This window comes from Rousettus aegyptiacus, unplaced genomic scaffold (genome assembly GCF_014176215.1).
Source record: "Rousettus aegyptiacus isolate mRouAeg1 unplaced genomic scaffold, mRouAeg1.p scaffold_m13_p_4, whole genome shotgun sequence".
NCBI classification, from domain to species: Eukaryota; Metazoa; Chordata; class Mammalia; order Chiroptera; family Pteropodidae; genus Rousettus; species Rousettus aegyptiacus.
This window is the reverse complement of record NW_023416307.1, coordinates 63,742,682-63,763,339: the sequence shown is the minus strand read 5'-3', so window position 1 is coordinate 63,763,339 and position 20,658 is coordinate 63,742,682. Positions and strand designations below refer to the sequence as shown.

Below are 20,658 nucleotides of genomic sequence, written 5' to 3'. Positions count from 1 at the left end.
TTTCTCTAGAGTACGGTTCTAGATATGAAAAGTGGTGGAAGTCTAGAGAAAGACTGGCACTGGAAAGTGTTACTAGTCATAGCACATTCTGTGTGTTGAGTAGAAAGTTGGTGGAGGTTGAAAAAATGCAAAAAGGTCTATTAATGTGGAGAATAATATCTACAAAGCTTTTGCTAACTTCCATAGAAACCTGGATTCATTACTTTGTAAATAGCCAACTCTTATAAACTTGGGATCATCTAACCTTAGACACTGTAAACAAGCATCCCCTAATTTTGCTGTCAGGGACAGGGACCGTTGAGCCCCTGTGGTTATAGCTTGTCTCATCCTCTTCTCATCCATTTTCACCAAGTTTGTGCAAGTACAAACCTTTCTCCCAGTGTGAGGGATTTACAGTTATATATGTTTGGATTCTCTTAATACAAAAACTTATATGGATAAAATAAAACAACTGGCCCCATGTGAGATTACCCGGGACATTATAAATAGAAAAAATATAAATACAATCACATAGTGTCTTTCATAAGACACTGAAAAAAGATACTTTCATTGAAATTTCAGAGTTTTGATGATCTTACCACATTTTCCATAGATTACATCAAACTGCTGCATTAATTCTGCTTCAGTTTTAAATGGAGAGTACTTATAAATTATAGACAATTCCATTGATAATTTCTGAGGATCATCTGTGACAGATTCTCTGGTTTTTGTTAGCCATGAAGGTATTGGAACCACAACCTATAAAAAAATACATATTAGTTTACTACAACACACACAAACAAAACCATCATGCATTTGTCTGATCCTAATTAAGTCCACGCTTCAGCCAAATTGCAAAACACAAAGTTAACAGTTTATTTTCCTCCTGTATTCTCATTTTATAAGGAAGAGACATAGCAAATATGTATACTCAGAGTTTTATCCTAAAATGCCCCATTGTGAAATGTGGAGACAGATGGAATCTACTTTTGCTCTCTTGAAATATGGCAGAGGAAACAACACTATCAGTATTTCAGAAGTTGAAAAGTAGATGACAGCATACCCAAGAAAACCAATCCGACGCCCATGAAGGAAAAGAGAAGAACTAGCTTGATTTATAATTCAGAGTCCCCTAAAAGTTTCAGAAATTGATGGCATGAATTAACTGTGAAGGTGGGGCAAGAAGGACAAGAGCAAGAAGTACTTCCAGCCCCCATCTAGCAATGGCTCCTGCACCACCTCCACAGGGACTGGATATTCTCTCTGGAAAGAGTGGAACAAAGTGTTCTGGATTAGATGACATATCTGGCACAGTTGTCAGGGAACCTTACTGAGATTAGAGGGATTAAGTGAAAGTATATACATTGAATACTGAGAACCCCAGATCTCTTCTCCCATTCGGCTCCCAGAAAGCTGTCTGGTAGGTTTTCAGGCAAAAGACTGGAGGAGTCTTCTCTGAGAAATATGACCAGCCCAGAAAAAAAGGCAAAGAAAAGTACACTGAGGGTTTCCCAATAAAACAGCTTAGCTAGATCTTGTTATGGTAACACTCAAAGCTGCCAAGTCCTCCCTGCTCCCCACATTCTAAGAACCTGCAATCGCCATTTTACTGACTAGTCTTTAAAGTACAGAAGGTTCTTGAATAATGTCATTTGTTCAACGTTGTTTCATCACAATGTTGAAAAAACTGATCACCAGACTGGGCCACTGTCTATGTGGAGCTTGCACATTCTCCCCATGTCTGCATGTGTTCTATCTGGGTACTCCAGTTTCTTTCCACATCCCAAAGAGGTGCACATGAGGTAAACTGTCCAGTCTACATTGCCCCGGTCTGTGTATGTGTGGGTGTGTGTGTGTGGAGGGGGGGGGGGAGGCGTGCGCACTCCTGGAGATGGAAGGGTATCCTGTCCAGGGTTGTTTCAAGCCTTGTGCCCTGGGCTGCTGGGAGAGGCTCTGGCCTCTCATGACCCTGCAATGGAATAGGTGCATTGGAAAAGAATTCTCTAACTTGTTTTTATTATTCTTTCTTTAATGTATGTTTAACTCACAATTATTTTAAAAAGTTAATACTAGAAGTGTTTGAGGTCTTTATTTAGAAGTGTAGTGATGTTTTTGTGACAGAAATATGCCATAGGAACTTAACTTTTTTATATATCAATTAGCCCATGGTAAAACTGGTTTCATTACATATTGTTTCACTTAAAGTCACAGTGTCCAACAATGTACCCATGAAGTTAAGTGAAGACTTACTGTGTTTAGGATGAATAACCACCTAAGAAAGGCCTCTAATAACAAAAATAGAGACCAAATAAACAAGTATAAAAAAAGCAACTCCGTGAAAACAAAAACTAAGAGGAACATGAAAATTTCAAGGGGAAAAAAGTCAGTCATTGTTAGTATCTTCAAAGCTCTAAGAGGAAATACTGTACCCAAGAAACAAGAACCAGATATCTTTTCGAAAGTAACCGAGGAAAGAGAAAAGACTCCTTGGAAAGCAAGCATATGATTATAGAAAAGAATTTCTATGAAAAGGTTGGAAGATGAATGTTATAAAATCTCCCAGCAAACAAAACAAAAATACAAAGGACAAAAATAAAGGACAAGAAAGCTATGAAAATTAAAGAACCAGTCCCAGAAATCAATAACCAAGAAACAAAAGTTACAAAGGGATATTGGGGGGGGGGGGGGGATCATCAAATGTTATAGAAAAATATCCCAGAATTGAAGGACATGAATTTCCAGAATAAAAAAAGGAACACATCTAGCAACCGCCCAGCACACTTAATGCAAATAGACTCGCCCAAAGGCAAAACCTTAAAATAAGAACATTGAGGACAAGGAAGATTCTACTGCCCTTCAAGAAGGAGAGAGGGTTAGGTGGGGACAAATACTTGGTGATGGAAGGAAATATAACTTTGTGTGGTGAACACACACTGCAGTATACATACAACATATTATTGAATAATACACTTGAAACCTGTTTGATTTTACTAACCAATGTCGCCCAAATAATTTTAATTAAAATTTTTTTTTTTGAATAGAGAAGAGAGAGAAAAAAAGAATGGGTTACAAACAAGACCCAGAAGTTAAAATTGCTTTAGACTTCTCAATAACAACACTAAAAACTAAAACGGAGAAATGCCTTCTAAGTTATGAAGGAAAATTTATTCCAACCTAGAAATAACACCAAATCAAACTATCATTAAGTTTTCAAGTAAGATGAAAACATTTTCATGCATGTGAGGTATCAAAATATTTTACCTCTCATGCACCCTTGCTAAGAAAGCTACTAGAGGATATGTTACATAAAGCAGAGTGAGCAAACTATGAACGAACACATGAGATTTGGGACCTGAGATCTGAAACAGAAGAGAGGTGAAGAGACTTGCCAGGATGATGACAAGGGCAGATCCCAGGATGGCAGCTGGCAGATCCCATAGAAAGCAGAAGTGTGAGCTGCAGCACATGAGAAGTGGTAAAGACACAGAAAGCCAAGCAAATATTCAGTGGTAATGATAAGTATGTAGAACACTAAGGAATTATTAATTGTAGGGAAAATAAAAAGTTTCACAGAAAACAGAAAATACAATAGTTTACGACACAGTATAATTGTGAATAGTATTTATATAGACTCATAATGCAAATACTAAATATTGGCATAACCATAATGACAACTGAACTATGTCAAGGGTGGAGAATTGATAGGGGGTGTGTGTGTGTGTGTGTGTGTGTGTGTGTGCGTGTGTGTGTGTGTGTGTGTGTGAGACAAGACCAGAGGAAAAAAATTAATAAATCCTCTTCTTTTATAGAGGGAGATTAATAAAGGATGCCTAAATCAAATAAAGAAATAGAAACACAAGCACATTACTTAGAGATGTTTAGAAAAATATCAAAAGAATCAGCTAATATTGTTGAAAGAGACTGCCCCTGTGGAAATGGAAAGAGGTTTCTGGTTTAATTTTTTTAAAAAGGTGGGGTGAGGGGAATGGTCCATTTCAGGAAAGCTATAACCTCAACTTTAGCCCAGTTTCTCATACCCTTTATGTATATAAAGTATAACATAAATGCTTAAAGCATCACTTATCATCATGTCAGAATCCCACTCAGCTACTCTCTATTACCTACAGACTGTTCTTATTACCCACTCCATGCTGACACTGGGCATTCTGTGCTCCTTCTGGTCAATTTCCCATTTCTATACTGTCCACCTGCCATGTTCATACTAGGTCTTAGATTTGCTGGACACCATTTCTCTCCACAAACAAGCCCTTCCAGTTGCAAAGTTGTATACACTTCATAAAACCCTCATTGACCACTCAAGGCTCTCCAATCTCTCCATCTATATCATTGTTTTTGGCAATTTGGAACATCAAGAACACATATTCATTGAACAGCATTCTTGTTAAACACCTTCATTTTGTTATTTATCCAACTCGTACCTGTCTGCCTTATTTTTGTGACAGTGCTGAAAACACTTTGATGGTCACATGGTCTTTTGCTTTTTTTCCTACCTTCCACAGGGTCTAGCCAGTGCTGGACAGACATTAGATTCTCAACATATATTTGCTGTACTGAATTATAATTGACATTCTTAATAGTAAAACTCAGACACTGAAAATTAATAAAATGTCACTGGGTCATCAAATGGAGTAGAAGTTATGGCCACTAGAGTTATAGTTTTAAGTCTACTTCATATTCAATTTCTTTATATTTTTGTATCCTATGTCTTTGAATTCAATATCCTATTTATTTAAGAAATGATAATCCAGTACTTGCTTCAGCAGCACATATACTAAAAATGACAATCCATTTTTGGCACAGAATAGTAGAAATGTTTTGCAGGCTTCTTCGAAAAAAGCTCATTGTGTGTGCCAACAGGAACCTCTTATTCTGGGAGATCTGGGTACACAGATAAGGAAAATAAAGTTCTGCAAACTACCTAGAAGTTAAAAACTCATTCAAGAAAGGGTCAAAAAGATAGGCCTCCAAAGACCCTAAAATGTCCAGCCACCTTCTCTCCATTTTCCAAACATATTTCTAAATTTTCAAACCAGAATCATAAAGAATCCATGATAGACTTAACCTCCTGAGATAGGAAGTGAAAACACTATTACCATTAGAACCAAAGAAAAATCTCAACTCTTACCTCACTCAGACCTTCTCGTTCACAGAATGTCTGAGAAAAAAACACACAGGTCATCGTTTCTTCCTTTTTTGTAAAAAGAACACAGTCTTTTCCAATCCTCATGGATCCACTATATTAAAAATCAAGAACATAACAGTTTACATCTCAAACATTAAAAAGAAGGAACAGTCAGGCACAATACTGTATGGTGTAACAGGTTGTTCTCTTTATAGAAATGACTCCACTGTTCTGCTGACCCATCATCAAGAGGATATAATATTTTTTCCCTCAAAGTACAGCAGATGGCTTTGAACTAATCCACCCCACGTTCTTGCTTTAGACATGGCTATTGGAGATAATAGTGTGTCCGGGACAAAAGAAAAGAAAAATCATTTTTCCCTGGCAGGTGCTACACTGGTGATAGTGATCTTGTGTCCTTGCCTTTTACTGAGGTATACTAATAAAATAAACTGTGGACATGAATAACACCTACACTAAACTGCTTTGAGAAACAATAGGACATAGAGATATGATAAAGCTCTAAAGGACAGCTATTCTGGAAAGAAGATTCACCATCTGTGTGAGAATTAATTTTTAAAATGTTGTAAAGATTCAAGTCATTTATGAGTATGGAAATTCTAAAACAAAGTAGGACCCCCATATTTATATATATTTATATTGAGTTTTACAATATTGGGCTATTCTATATAAGATTGCTCTTAACCATTATTCTCAATATCAAAATATGCCTTAAAGGGAAAAAAAAATTCTCACCTTTTAAGACCGTTTCCATATTGCCCAATGAACTTTAAGGTTGATAACCTTTTCTTGGATGTTCCAAAGTAAATGATATCTGAGGCTTCTTCTGAAATTGATCAAAACATTTGAGTTGGTTAAGAATTATGACAGTGGCTGGAGGTCCAGTTGTCAGAATGTCCACACATATCTCACTCAGTACATTAGGACAATCCCATATCTTTAGAGTCAGCCCAGAAACGAGGATCGTTGTCAGGCTCCATTATCTCTGATTAGGATCTTAACAGTATTATATTGAAGGAGGTCAGACAGACCTAGCCATGTGACTTTGGGCAAATAAGAGTTTAAAATCTGAGCCTTAATTGCCTTGTCTCTAAAAGGGAACTACTAATACTAACATTGCAGAGTTGTTGATGAAGATAAATGAGATGAATTAAATGAGATGTATTTGTGAAACCCTGAACACAACATGTGGCACTTGAATGATGCTAGTAAATTATTAGTGTTATGATTATTTGTAATTTTCCATAGATTTGGCTCTTCTCCAGCCTCATGTGAGATTGAGAAGACCAGAAAAACTTCTGTTCTGATACTACCTGGGGAGGAAGGGCTACTTGTTTCAGACTTTCAGAATCATCTTCCTGATCTCTGCAGAGAATTCTGGAATTCTCGTGAAGAATCCAATGCACTTTGGAAAATACATACCTCTGGAAACAGAGATGCTCCCAGGGAAGCAGGAAAAGATAGAAATGGCTCTCCCATTTGGCCTACCTGAATACATATTCTATAATTGTCCTCGGGCCCCTGTGTCAGTCTGGAGGACCTGGTATGGGAATGAAAAGGCTACCAGATGCTCTGCTTGTTGGAAGCTAACTGGACATTTGATCACATTCTTTTAAGGGGTTAGGTATTAGGAGAGTGTATCTATAATGACAATATTAGCCATCATTTAATGATAGTTTAGCATGTGCGAAGTACTATATTATATACTTTATATGTACTATTTAATATTTACAATAAGCCTACAGGGAAGATATTATGAACTATATGTTATAGATGAGGAAATGAAAGGAGTTTACATAACTTACCCAAGGTCATATGTTGATACATGCTACCGCCAGGTTTACAACCTAGTGTTGTTGGGGACCAAATCCTATGGTTTTCTTTGCACATTACATGTGGCCAGAGTTCTGGGCACAGGGACAGATATGACCTCTGCTCTCAACAACTTTATGTAATGGTAGGAGAAATAGGTTGAAAGAAGTAAGCAAATAAACAAGATCATTTCTGAGAGTGTTAAGCCAAGGAAATGAAACTAGGATAATGTAATAGAGGAGTGTGGCCTAAAGACAGAATAATCAGGGATGATCTCTTTCATAAGGTGACATCTGAGATGAGATTCAAATGATGAAGGGCCAACCAAGTGTGGTTGGAGTGCTATAAGCAAGGAAGTGAGCAGTAGGAGAAAAGATCAGAGGCCAAATAATGCAAAAATCAAAATTATCCAGTCAGGACAAGAACTGGGTAGGATATTTGAGCATTTCTAAACTAGCTAATAAATATTCTTTGATTATTCAGATCAAGGGGTGACTTCAGACACTTAGAAGAAGATAACTTTTTTACTCTGTATTCTTACCTTCTATCAGCACCGATAGGCATTCTTTCCTCTGGTGTGGGACTGACTAGAAAAGTTCCATATTACTTTAACTCAGTCATCATTTTTAAACCTAGTGGTCAAAAACCTTGGCTTGTGGGACATAGGCAAGTGTTATAGGAATTTAGGGGTAAGCGATCCCAAATAACTAAAAGCCCTCATCAGAAGGAATAAACAACATTTCATTTCTACAACAAGCAAATATTGTTCATTTACTATATGCTGGATTTTTGTGAGCCCCAAAGATACAAAGATAAGTCATGCAATGTATTGTAAATGTATTATGATGGGTACATTCAATTGAAGCAACTAAACTTTTGAATATATGTGAAAAATCACAAACTGCTAAAAGCAAGAAGAGGTGACCTCGAGTCTAAAGGCACTGAAAAGTGCCTCTGAGCTCTTACCAGCAATACCTGAAAAATGGTCTAGAAACAGCTCTTCCCATAAGCCGCCTAAGGTGACCTCTGAAAATGGTTCGCTATTCACTTGCCCAGAAAACCCCACCCCACAAAATCATGCAAATCAGGAGGTTCAAATCTTTAGTTCACTGTAAGAACACTCACGAAACTGCTCAGGCCATCAAGGGTATGCATATCTAAGAAACTACCAAGTATCTGAAGGATATCACTTTACAAAAGCAATGTGTGCCATTCTATCATTACTATGGTGGAGTTGGTAGGTGTGCCCAGGCCAAATGGTAGGGCTGGACGCAGGGTCAGTGGCCCAAAAAGAATGCTAAAATTTGCAGCACATGCTTAAAAATGCAGACAGTAATGCTGAATTTGAGAGTTTGGATGTGGATTCTCTGGTCGTCGAGCCCATCCAGGTGAACAAAGCTCCCAAGATGCAGTGCAGAGCTTACAGAGCTCATGGGCGAATTAACACCTCACTGAGATCCTCACTGAAAAAGAGCAGACTATTCCTGAACCAAAGTGGAGGTTGCTCAGAAGAAAAAGATACCCCAGAAGAAACTGAAGAAACACAAAACTTATGGGGAGTTAATTCAGCATCAAATAAATGCTAATAAAAGTAAAAGCAAAAAATAAATAAATAAATAAATAAATAAATAAATAAAAGAAACAATCTCAGAGTCCAACTAGTTACTATTTGTATTCCATTCATTCGCAAATGCTTTTTCTTACAAGTAATCTAGTGCCTTCTGCCTTTCAATTTTCCAGCAATATATATTTACATTATTTTTTTGCTTGGTTTAGATAGCTACAATGAATTTATTGTCAGCTGAAATACCAAAACTAAAAAATTCAAAAGTATGTTAAGTCTGGGGTTTATTACCCCTAATGGCTCCATACCTGTTTTTGCACAGATAGCTCAATTTACTTATTTATTTTATGGGTTTTCAGACTATTTCCTCTGACAGCCAGTTAGGTATCTAGATAATTAACTTACCAGGGCTCATACCACATCCATCATCCAGGAAGCACAACATGAAGCCACCCTGCAGATTTTCATTATCCACTGTAAGAGAAAGTAGTTATTACTAATAAATATTGGCCTTAATTTGTTCATCAGAAAGTCATGCTTCTCATATAATTATTGGTGCTCCTCAAATGCAGCCATGGAATGACAGAGTTATGGCACAATGATAGAGCTCAGAAAAGCATTCTGACTACATTTTGACAAGAAATTGCAGGGGAAAACAATCAAGCAACAAAAAGGCTTTAAATTAACATAAAACATATACAGTTAATAAATTATGTGTACAGCATGACATGCCCTGCTCTGGAATTTGACTAGTCCTTTAAACTTCAGATATTTCCTCCCTGGAAGAGGGAATGAAGGTAGATGGCAGTGTGATCCCAGGATCCCTTCAACCAAACTAATCAACCTTTATTCTCTTCCACTAAAGCATTAATTCTAAAGTCAATCCAGGCCATTCTTATTAAATTCATCAGGCTCTCTTCTAAGTACTTAATTCCCATAAAAGCCATTTGATCATGCTTTCTTAGTGGCAGCAAATATTTGCCTCTCGAAGATGCATTTGATTTTTAAAAATGGCTAAGTTGTTTGGAATTGATTTTGATGATTAAGAGATATCGTTAAGTTACATAATATAATCTCTTGTTTAAAAAAAATTAAAGGTGCAAATAAAACTAATGAGACTAATTTTAATACACAGTTTGTAGTCTGGTCCTGAACATAATTTTTACATTTGGATATATGAGTTCTAGCACATCATTTTTTTAAAATAACATCTTTATTGAGAAATAACTTATACAAAAGTTAAATGTTTAAAGTATACAATTTGGCAATTTGACATATGTATATACTTGTTAAAGCATCACTACAATCGAAGTAGTAAACATGTCATCACCCTAGTTGTTTCCTTGTGTCCCTTTGTAATCTCTCCCTTCTGCCCTCTCCACACCCTATCATTCCCACCCCCTCCCCAGGAAGCCACTGATCTTCTAATTCTGTCCCTATAGATTCATTTCTAGAACATTTGTTAAGTCAATCTACATAGATAATGGTCCCCTCTTATTCACACTTTTAAAACTCAATAATGTTCAAGCTAATCCATGAATAAATATCTAAGAAACATACCTAAGCTTTTGCAGTTCATAATTTCATGGTCATGCGCCCACTTCTAATCTCCATTCCTCTCTTTCATTTACTTTCTATCTTTCAACCCTCTGGATTTTTCCTACCATCTCATCTTCCTAGTTTTTTCTCTTTAACTGGTCCTCTGGTCTGCTTTCTTCAACTTCTATGTTCAGCCCTCACGCTGACTAAAGCTGGCATTTCTCCACTATTCAACAAGGGGAATCCAACTCTTTAAGTTCTATGCACAATGCAGTAGTTCTCAACGTTGGCTGCACATTTGATATGAATTAATTGGTCCTAGATAGGGTTCGGGAATAGAAGCTCCACCCACCTGCCACTCCCAGATTATCCTCATGTTTATGAGAATTGAGAACCACTGGATCTGAGCTTCAAGCAGCTCTGGATAGTTGCGGCAGTTGATTTTGTAGCTGTTGGTATACAATTCTCATGGGAGAAGCTCACACAAAGAAGGGCATTTCTTCAGTTAATAGATGGGAAGGACTCAAAATTCTGAAGGGATATACTTACTTTTCCTATAAATTTCAATGAGGTTTGCAGATAACTGACTACAGGTTCAAAATTTAATATTCCCCTACTATCTTCCCTAAAGTTTGGCCTTGATTATTTCAATTCTTTAAAACTATGTATTTCAGATAGATTTCTATTACTTGTTAATAAGAATGTCCAAAACAAACCACAGCATCTTCTCCCTCATCAGATTTACTCCTCCTTCTGGTGTTTTCTGTTTAATAAATGGCATCATCCTGCCATTGGGCTCTTGCTGCTCAAGTCAAAACCTCCGGATGAGCAAGTTCTTCACCTCCTCACTCATACATAGACAAGTCCTCTCAATTCCACTGCCTCAATGGCTCTCAAATTTGACCATTTTCTCCAACCCCACTACACTGCTTTAGTTCAAGAAACCATCATCTCTCTTCTGGATTACAGCAACAGTGTCCTGATTCCTTGCTTCTACTAAAATCAGAGTATACAGACAGTCTGCAGTCAGCTGTGCATTTCCATACTCTCCTGCTTATAACCCTTGCATGGCTTCCCATGCCCTATAGGATGAAATCCAAACCATTTAAAAAATCTTGTTTACCTGTTGTAACCCAGCCTCCTACCACCCCGCGATGGTTAATTATACTTGCCAATCTGGCTAAACACTATTCTAGATGCTGCTTTGAGAGTATTCATGGATATAATTAACAATTACTATCAGTTGACTTTTTAAGTAAAGCTGATTACCTTCCCTAATGTGGGTGGGCCTCATCCAAATAAGGATGAGGTCTTAAAAGCAAAGACTGAGATGTCCCAAAGAAGCAGCGGTTTTCTACCTCAAGGCTGCAACATAGAAATTCTACTTGAGTTTCCAGGCTGCTGGCGTGCCCTGAAGATTGAGAATCCAGGATAGCAACATCTGGATTTCCAGCCCGCCAGCAGCCCTACAGATTTCAGATTTATCAGCCTCCACAATTTGTGAGCCAACTATATATGTATATGTGTGTGTATACATACACATAGAGAGGCAGAAAGAGATACAGACAGACAGAGATTATCGCCTACTGGTTCTGTTTCTCTGAAGAATTCTGACTCACACACTCTCCAAGATCATCTCTGGCCACCACTCTTCCACCCATACTGCACTCTTCTATACTTCCATACAAATAATCCCCTCGAACTACACATTGAACATCCCAAACATTTCTACGACTCCACCAGCATTCTACGTTCTCTCCAGACACTACACATACTTCTCCTTTGCCCTTTCCATCCTTGATTCACCAATTTAAGGCCTATTATCCATTTGAGTTTTTAGTTCATTTAAGATTTCTTCCTGGAAGCCTGCCTAATCCTTCTACATCACCAGGTGCCCACAATGAATGTTTTCTTTATGATTTGTGTTCTCTCTTTCACAATATATTTAAATACCTCCTCACATATCTATTTCTCTTTCAGACTAATTGTTCTTACACTTTTTGGAACACAGTTGCCTCAGGGATATAATGAAAGCTATGAGCCCTCTACCCATAAAAGTGAATATGCACACCATATTGCCTGTGGACCCCTACACTAGGATGTAATTCCTTAGCAGGCACAGTGTGTACTCAGCACTTAACCCAGTGTCTGCCACTTGGTAAGAACTCAAAAAAAATGTATTTAATGCATACACATGTTTACTAGAACTAATACACACACAGATAAGACACCCATGGCTAAACATATATTTATTTTGACTTTTGTAGCTCTCAAGTTACTTGAAGAAAATCTAAGACTGGAGGGAGAGTAATTCAGAGATCTCAGTAAATAATTTGGAAACTAACTCAATGCTTAGATTAACTATGAGTCTCCATACCAATTCTAACTATTGGTGCATAAACCCTGTCTCTAGTTTGTTTGTTTGTTTTAGGAAAAATCAATTTGCTAGGTTTATGGCCGTATCATGATTTGCTACAATAAAAAATTTTGTAACATGAATAGGTAGTTTAAAACCAAAAATCATAAGCTGAATTTTTCACAAAACAAATATAACCTAAAGAAATAAGTGCCACTTTGAACTCCAATTGCAAAGATATTTTTTAGCTGTTATGATAATGACAAGTGCTAGAAAAAGTGTGGTGAATACTGTCATGCCTTGCTGGTGTCCTGCAATAAATACAAAATAACATAATGTGTGAATTCTAATTACATTTGTTGACTCTGTGATTCCAGATAATTTCTCTCAACACTTCATCAATAACATGTGTGCTACGAATGAAATCTAGCTTAAACCTCCCTTCTCCATTTCTAGGACCACTTCCCTAGTTCAAACTCTCCTGAAATCTTATTAGGTCATTTCCATACCCCCACCTCCCTGCTTTTTCTCCTTTCATACTTCTACAGACCATCCTGTATACTATTGCTGGAGTATCTTTAAAAGAAAAAAAAAAAGCACATTTCTAATTTGTCAAATGATATTGCTCAAAGATCTTCAATGGTACACTGTCTATAGGAAAACAAAACCAAAAAAAAAAAAACCTTAGGGTGATATTCAAAGTACTAATCCATTTGGCTCTAACCCTTACCTCTAATCAACCTAGCCTAGTCACTGCCCCCTGAATGCATTTTCCCCAAGTACCTACATGGCTCACTCTCTCACATCATTCAGGACTTAGCTGGTACATCGCCCACTTAAGGTATTTTCCTTATGACCTCATGAAAAACAGTACATCTTGCCCAATACTTCCTGTTCTCTCATCCTGCTTTATTTTTTTCTTTCTACACTCATCATTGCCTACCTGGTGTATTTATTTGTTCATTTCTTTATTGTCTATCTCTCACCATTAGAATGTATGTTTCATGAGTGCACAGACTTAATCAAACATTTTGCTCAATGCTCTATCCCTGGCACTGAGAATAATTATTTGGTTTGTTCTTAATAGGCCCTCAATAAGTTATTATTGAATAAATAAATGAATCTCTGAACTATTCTACATCTATTTTTTTCTCACAGTAATTCCTCAGACAGGAATATTCCTTTCTTCCTACATAACTGATAAAAAAGTACATTTACATTTCAAGTTCTAGCTCTTTATTAAGAGGCATTCTTTCTCTGTGTTCCCACCATACTTTTGAGTGTCTCCCAGACAAGAGACGCTTTTTCTATTTTACTCTATATAATTGGACATATAAAGGAAGACCACTTCTTCTCCACTACTGCTGTTCAATTCTACATGAAATGGAATTCAGTTAGTGTTAGGAAAGGGGCCTTTCTCTGTCCCTTGATTGCTTTTCTCTTGTAGCAGTTCATCTAGTAATTTAGGGAGGCTCTATTCAGATCTTTCGTGTTCCCTCTTGGGAGTGAGATGCTTGCAGAGAGCCTGAGATCTGCTCCGCTGTCCCTAGGACAGATCAGTTCCAAGGGGAAGCCTGACTCCACTGAGTGGGCAAGTTCTTGGTTCTGAGGTTTGATCACCAAATCTGCTAGCTCTCACACTAAGCTCCACACCCCCCAATCTAGCAGTTAACAGTAATAAAGACTGACTCTCTTGTTTTATTTTCCTCAGAACTTGGAGAGTAGAAATGGAAGAAGAGGGTCATTTATTTTGCGTCCTCAAATCTCTCAAGATGTCATGTCTCCATCCCTTATGAACCATAAATACCCACTTAGCATAGGATCTTAAATACTCAAAAATTTAAATTGAACTAGATTGCTTTTTAAATCATGGGCTACATTCTCTCACCTGTGACCAACAGCCAACATTTCCAAGAGATCTGACAGAACTGGGGATGAGGATCAGTTTTAATGCCACAGGCATCTCTCTAGGTAGTGATGACTACAGGACTAGATCACAGAACCTAACTTCATTTGTATCAGTCTAATGAAATGAACTAATAAGTACAATATATACTTAGTGACTGAAAATGAAGCTAATGACGAAAACATATTTGGCTTGAATTTTATGGTTCTCAAATATTCATACTGCATACTCATGCATTTTAAAATTGTGATAAGTTGAGAATGATATACACTTAATTATGAAGTCATTAAGATACTTTTTAAAATAAAATTCTTTCCTCATGGCAGACAAATTGTTCCAAATCCCTCTGATGAGTTCACAAAATTCTGAAAGATCTAATTTTGGAAATGGGTCTTATAACAAGTGAACAATTTCATTCTTGTGGTGTGCTTATCTCGACCTGGCTCCCCATAGGGTCACTGTATTCACAAAGCACTTAGATTACATTAAAGATCTATAGAATGTGGTTTGATTTCATGAAGTAAAATAAAATAACTATAGGTTTTTCCATTAGAAGAAGAAAAAAAAGAGACGAAAGCAAATCTGCTCACCTGAAAACACATCAAGTCTTGAAGCCCCTGCATCTCTGAAAACAATATAAAAATATCATTTCTCCAATGTGAAATTATGTTCTTAAAAATTATATTAATTTGAATTGCTTATAACCTATTGTCAGAAAGCAAACAATAGAGAAATCCACTTAAACTGGCTTCAAAAACAACTTAATTACTAAAATGTTTCACTCTGCATTTATGTACTAAGATCTATGATCGCTCATAATTTGAGGTTACAAAGTCTGAAATTGAGAAGTTTAAAAGAAGAGATGGAATTCAGTGGTAGTTTCACAAAAAGCTCAACAAAATAGATGTGAATATTTTTTTTAAACCAATTGGAGAATAATCTGGAAGTCAGAGATTTTCGTGATGTATTTTAGGGGAAAAAAAGTGAAAAGGCAAATTACTAATATACTGTCTGATCACATTTTTAAGAACATATAAATATACATGTACATATTTGTAATGAAAAAACTCAAAATGTTAACAGTGGTTTTCTCTGAGTCAGAGGTTAGCAAACTACAGCCCATCCGCCAAATCTGGCCCACGAACTGTTTCTGAAAGTTAACTTTTATTAGAACACATTCACACCCATTCACTTACATTTTGTCTATGACTGCCTTCGCATTACAATGGCGGAGTTAAGTAGTTTCAAAAGAGAACACATGGCCTGCAAAGGTGAAACTATTTCCTATCTGACCTTTCACGGAGAAGTATGATGACCCCCATAACATGTGATGAAATTACCCAGAGTTTTTCTTCTCTTTTCTCTATTTTCTCAATTTTCTACAATTCACAGATATTTGTGTATTTTTAAAGTAAAAATTTTAAAAGGAAAAGAGAAAGAACCAAAAGGTCCTGGCTTCGATATCAAGAATGTGAGAGAAAGGAGAAAGACGAAGAAGTAAGGTCTTAAATGCTGAAGAGGGTATCTTGAGAGAATGAGGAGTCTAAAGGAAGCTCAGAATAATAAAAACAACCAGTCAGAGTCTGATGGAGAAATCTGAGTCTTTCCCAAAATTTCCATCAGCCCTAACACAAAGCTCCCCAGCAAATCTGTATATGTACATAGCACTTGTTCACAAGCACAATTTGAAAGTTAGCCCCTTCACTCCTTCCTCTAATCAACTGCAGCCTCTAAGCAACTCTTTCACAGAAATTCTAGTGTTACCACTGCCATTGCTTGCACATTTTCTGTTAGTCAGGTAAGCACTGAATTAAGTACTTTTGAACTATTTTTATTTTTACTATTAAAAGGATTTTCTTCTAATCCTTACCACAATCCCATGTAACACAGGTATCATTATCTTCATTATATAATTATACATTATATAAAGTACCATGTACACCATAAGTGCTCAAGAAATGCCACTGTACTGAAATGAAAATTTTCAAAGAAACTGTTTCTTCATACAGAAATTCCATAGGATTGGGCCTAGAACTGTAATTCACCATTACAGCATATTAAGACATTTTATAATAAAGTTTATAATTTAGCGCAGATACTTTCTCTCTGAACAGACGATGTATTAGGCAGAGGCTCCTAACCACATCTTCCTGATTTTAACTACGGGAAATCATCAAAATCTTGAATACAATGATATAAAATAATTTTTTAGACTAACACAGGGACTATATGAAGACCTTCCTTATGAGACCAACTGAGTATCCTGAGAAGTCTGTTAAATAGCTCTATTTGTTGCCAAATACTAGCATCTAAGCAGTGATGGCAAACTCAAGTGTCCACTGAAGTCAAAGGAACTAACAAGTTCAGGCTGGCTATGGGGCCATCAGAAATGGCAAAACTAAGGCAGAAAAAAAGAAAAAAAATGGCAAAGCAGAAGGCATAGGCTGGTCCCTACCAAACACCTACCAGGTACCTGACCCCATCGAGGAATGTGACCTCAAGGTTGCTATTTCTAATATTTAAAGTAAACAAACAAATGTAGGAGATCCAGATTTTTTATGTGGCACCTCCTGTTTCTTAAATTTTACAAATAATTCCTCTTTTCTTTCTTTTCTTTATAAACACTGTAAACTTTCACAACGAATCAAACAAGCATGAGACAGGCTGGACTTAGGGAGGGAGGGGGACAGTTTACAAATGTTACTCTCAGAATTGCTTTATTGATCACATTTCTCTCACTCCCCTGAGTCTGAAGTCATTCCTTTCTTTGCCAATCACCCAATCACCCTCTACTACATAAACTATTCCCTTTGTTCTATTTCTTCTCCATTCTGATTTTACCTCTCCTCCTTTGTTGAATGAATGGGTCAAACAACTTCAGAGAAGAAAAGACAGTTGGCAAAATAAACAAACGTGTTCTTTCAGAGTTATAGATATCAAGGTTGAGATTTGTTCTTTCAGAGTTACAGATGTCAAATTGCTGAAAATGGACATTCAGCAGTAGGAAGAACTAATGACTCCTCCTAAGCTGAGGTTAGAGCTTGCCTGACCAACCGACTTCATTTTTTTTCCTTCTTTTTCCTCCCTTTCTGTGACAACTGTGATTCCATTAATTCTGCACAGAGAGAATTTCACATAGAAAGGAGCTACTGACTTTTTCCTTAGTGTTGGTTATCGCTCTGTGGGAAGTTCTGGAAGGCTGGTTAGCTGACTATACCCTGCAATCACACTCAGTCATCTCTTTTCTAAGCCCAAAACGGGGAACAAATGCAAACAGTTGAAAGATATTTATCAACTCATGGCAGGGGATTTAGTTCTCTCTATTGAGATCCCTGATCTAACAGCTACCTATTACTTCCTGACTGGACTTTGCTTTCTGCAGGCAAGGCAGCTAAAATCTTTAGCGAGCGGGAAATACAAATATAAAACAAAACACCATATGCAATTAGCTGAAAAATAGCATCCTGAGTCCCTACAAATACACGTATTAAGTGGGCCTTAAATTGTCCAAGAGGTTTCTTTAGTGCCTTTGTCAGAGACACTGACAAAGTGTCTAAATGGGGAGGAGGAGTTCTGAAGCCAGACAGCCTAAATTTGAATTTTAAATCTGTCAGATATCAATTGTATGACCATGTGTGTAGAATTGGGATAATGATTTCCACCTCAAAGTATTGTTGTAAAGATAAATGAGGTAATATCCAATATATAAGGTACTTAGAACAGGAGAGATCAATAATTGTTAGCTATTTTCTCCTTAACTATGCAATTCACTTCGACACAGACTTCAATAAATGCCTAAACCCAAATCTAAATTCTCAAAACATAATGTACATTGATATATAACTCAGAAATATTCAAATGAATATCTGCTGTTACATGGTTATTAACACAAAAACAGACATCTAATTTACCCACATATATATAAAATAAAGATAAATAATCCTTCCATCTATCCTTTTTCCTATAGTACCTTGCTTTTACAGGAAAGCAAGTCACAAAATATTCCAGGTGGGAAAAAATGAAATTATCTTTTCATCTTTACAGATAACTAGATTCAATTTACGTCATGAGGTTCCCACAATGACCTTTGTTCACAGATAACTCTTACCTTGCATTGTCCAGTAATTCAGCCAGTGCTCCAAAAAGGAAACTGTGAGTGGTGCTGATGAAGAAATAGAGGGAAACCCAAAAGTTAAACTAACTCTGTAGTCAGTGTAAAAGATTCAAGACACTTACAGACAAATGTTCTCCAATTCTAGACAGATAATCAATTAAGGAGTTATTCTAGAAACAACTTTGTCAGCATAGTCGATTCTGAAGTAGATGCACTCCATTACAAAGTCAGGGCTGAGAGCACGATTGCTAGAATATCCTGTCTGTTCCTAATGAAATAAAAATTTCAAGGACTTCACTGTACTTAGTGCAAAGGCCGACATTTTAAAATTGTTTTATACACATCTGTTCAAGTTACTTAAAGATTTTTTTTTTATTAAAATATTATAATCTAAGGCCAAATTATTTCTGAAAAATCTTGACCAAAATCCTGGCCAACTAAAAGGCCTTAAGACTTCATCAGCAGTCATAGGGACTGGCAGAAGACCTCTATTTAACCCAATAATCTATATTTTTCAGTGGAGTCTTTTCACCTCTGAAAAGCCTGCTCCTTAAATAACCTCATGTATTACCTACAGTCAGTCACTCTCTCCTCTACCTCCTCTTGCCAAGTCCTAGGTAACAGAACACACTAGACAGCCATCACTATTTACACTTTGAAGGCCAAATGTTCATCTGTGGGTGAAATTAGGCTGCCTTCTGGGTCTCACATTTGCTTTTCATTTCTTTATGTGGATATTTCAATCAGCAATCTTATCACGGCATTAAGAGAAGATTCAGTGTGCAATTTTCTTTTTATACTCAGGAAACAGGTAGCAAAAGCAAAAGAGATCCAGTTATCAAAAAACATCTGCTCATCTGTACGGGAGAAAAGATCATTTGCAATGTCTCACAGACTCCAAATGCCCTGGGCCATAGGACAATATGTTAGCTGAAAAAATCATTTTTTTAAAGAAGTACATACATATATCCATTTTTAAGAAGTTTAAACTTTAAACACATGCTGATGAGGACTCTTTTGACCCAGGTCAACTTTCAAGCTTGTAAAAAAAAAAAAAAAAGTGTCCTTCACTCAAAAGAAAGCTAGTATATATATAAAACTCCAAAATAAAGCAAAAGAGAAATGTAGATGATACACTTTACAAAAGCAACAGTTTAAACCACAAGTTTTTCTAGTGAATTTAAAACACATGATTCAATACACAGAAATTCAATATATAAACAATCCTTCAGAGAAATCATTGCAACCATCCTGACAAAAGAAAGAAAGAAAGAAAGAAAGAAAGAAAGAAAGAAAGAAAGAAAGAAAGAAAGAAAGAAAGAAAGAAAGAAAAAAGAAAATGCCACATAAATTTCCTGCACTATTTCACTTAAGAAATTGCCTGCCTATCACATGCCAATGTGGAGGGACATGGTCTTTTCTCTTTTGGTGATCAAGCTAATGGGGTATGTGGAAAATACACAAACAATAAATACATTAAGATGCTACGATAGATTGTGATTAGGTGCTATAAAGGAGGGGCAACGGGGAAGAGGAACTGGTGGGGAGAGGGAATGGTGGTCAGGAAGACCCTCTCTTCACAGAAAGCATTTAAATGGAGCCCTAAAATATGAGGAAAATTCAGTCCCTTGCACATCCAAGGAGAAAACTTTCCAGCAAGAGTAGAAGATGAAAAGACCCTGAAGCAGAAAAGAGGCAAGGAGACTGGTCTGGCTATGTTAAACCGATCACACTGAGATGTGGGGTAGCTGGGTCATGCAGTGCTTCCTGTTCCATGGATAGGCGCTCATACTTGGTCTACATGCAACTGGAAACCACCGTCGTGTTTCAAGAAGAATAACATATCTAGTTACTTTTTTAAAAGCTCACACTGGCAGCTTTCAGGAAAATGGACGACAGGGGAGCAAAAATGAGAAACAGAGAACTGACTTTGGGGCTAGGTGGACAAGTCGATAAGGGAGGGGCAGTGATTTGAACTAAAGTCAATGGCAGTAGAGATTGAGAGGAACAAATGAATTTGAGACCTAGCTGGAGAAAGCATGAAGACTTGATGATGAATTAGATGTGGGGGTGAAGCAAGGGAGGAATAAAAAAATCACTCCTGTTTTTACTGAGGATTGGAAATCTCAGCTACCTCAGGGAACTGAGAAGATGCCAATTTGTACCTGACTTTGTTGCTGTTGCTTCATGCTATTTTCATTTTTGCTTTTAAGTGACCAGACCA

At 36.9% G+C, this 20,658-nt stretch overlaps 1 protein-coding gene across 3 annotated transcripts in view; it reads right to left on the bottom strand.

Annotated features, from left to right (window-relative positions):
- The window catches only part of MORC1 (MORC family CW-type zinc finger 1), a 167,161-nt gene that overhangs the window by 127,164 nt on the left and 19,339 nt on the right, over positions 1-20,658 (bottom strand). For all 3 annotated transcript variants that reach the window (XM_016162470.2, XM_036219599.1, XM_016162469.2), the window contains 6 exons: positions 18,429-18,482; positions 14,911-14,945; positions 8,925-8,993; positions 5,879-5,969; positions 5,126-5,234; positions 579-738 (listed from right to left, as the gene is read on the bottom strand). In XM_016162470.2, the coding sequence (XP_016017956.2) occupies positions 579-738; positions 5,126-5,234; positions 5,879-5,969; positions 8,925-8,993; positions 14,911-14,945; positions 18,429-18,482 (518 nt within the window). The remainder of the gene's footprint in view (positions 1-578; positions 739-5,125; positions 5,235-5,878; positions 5,970-8,924; positions 8,994-14,910; positions 14,946-18,428; positions 18,483-20,658) is intronic.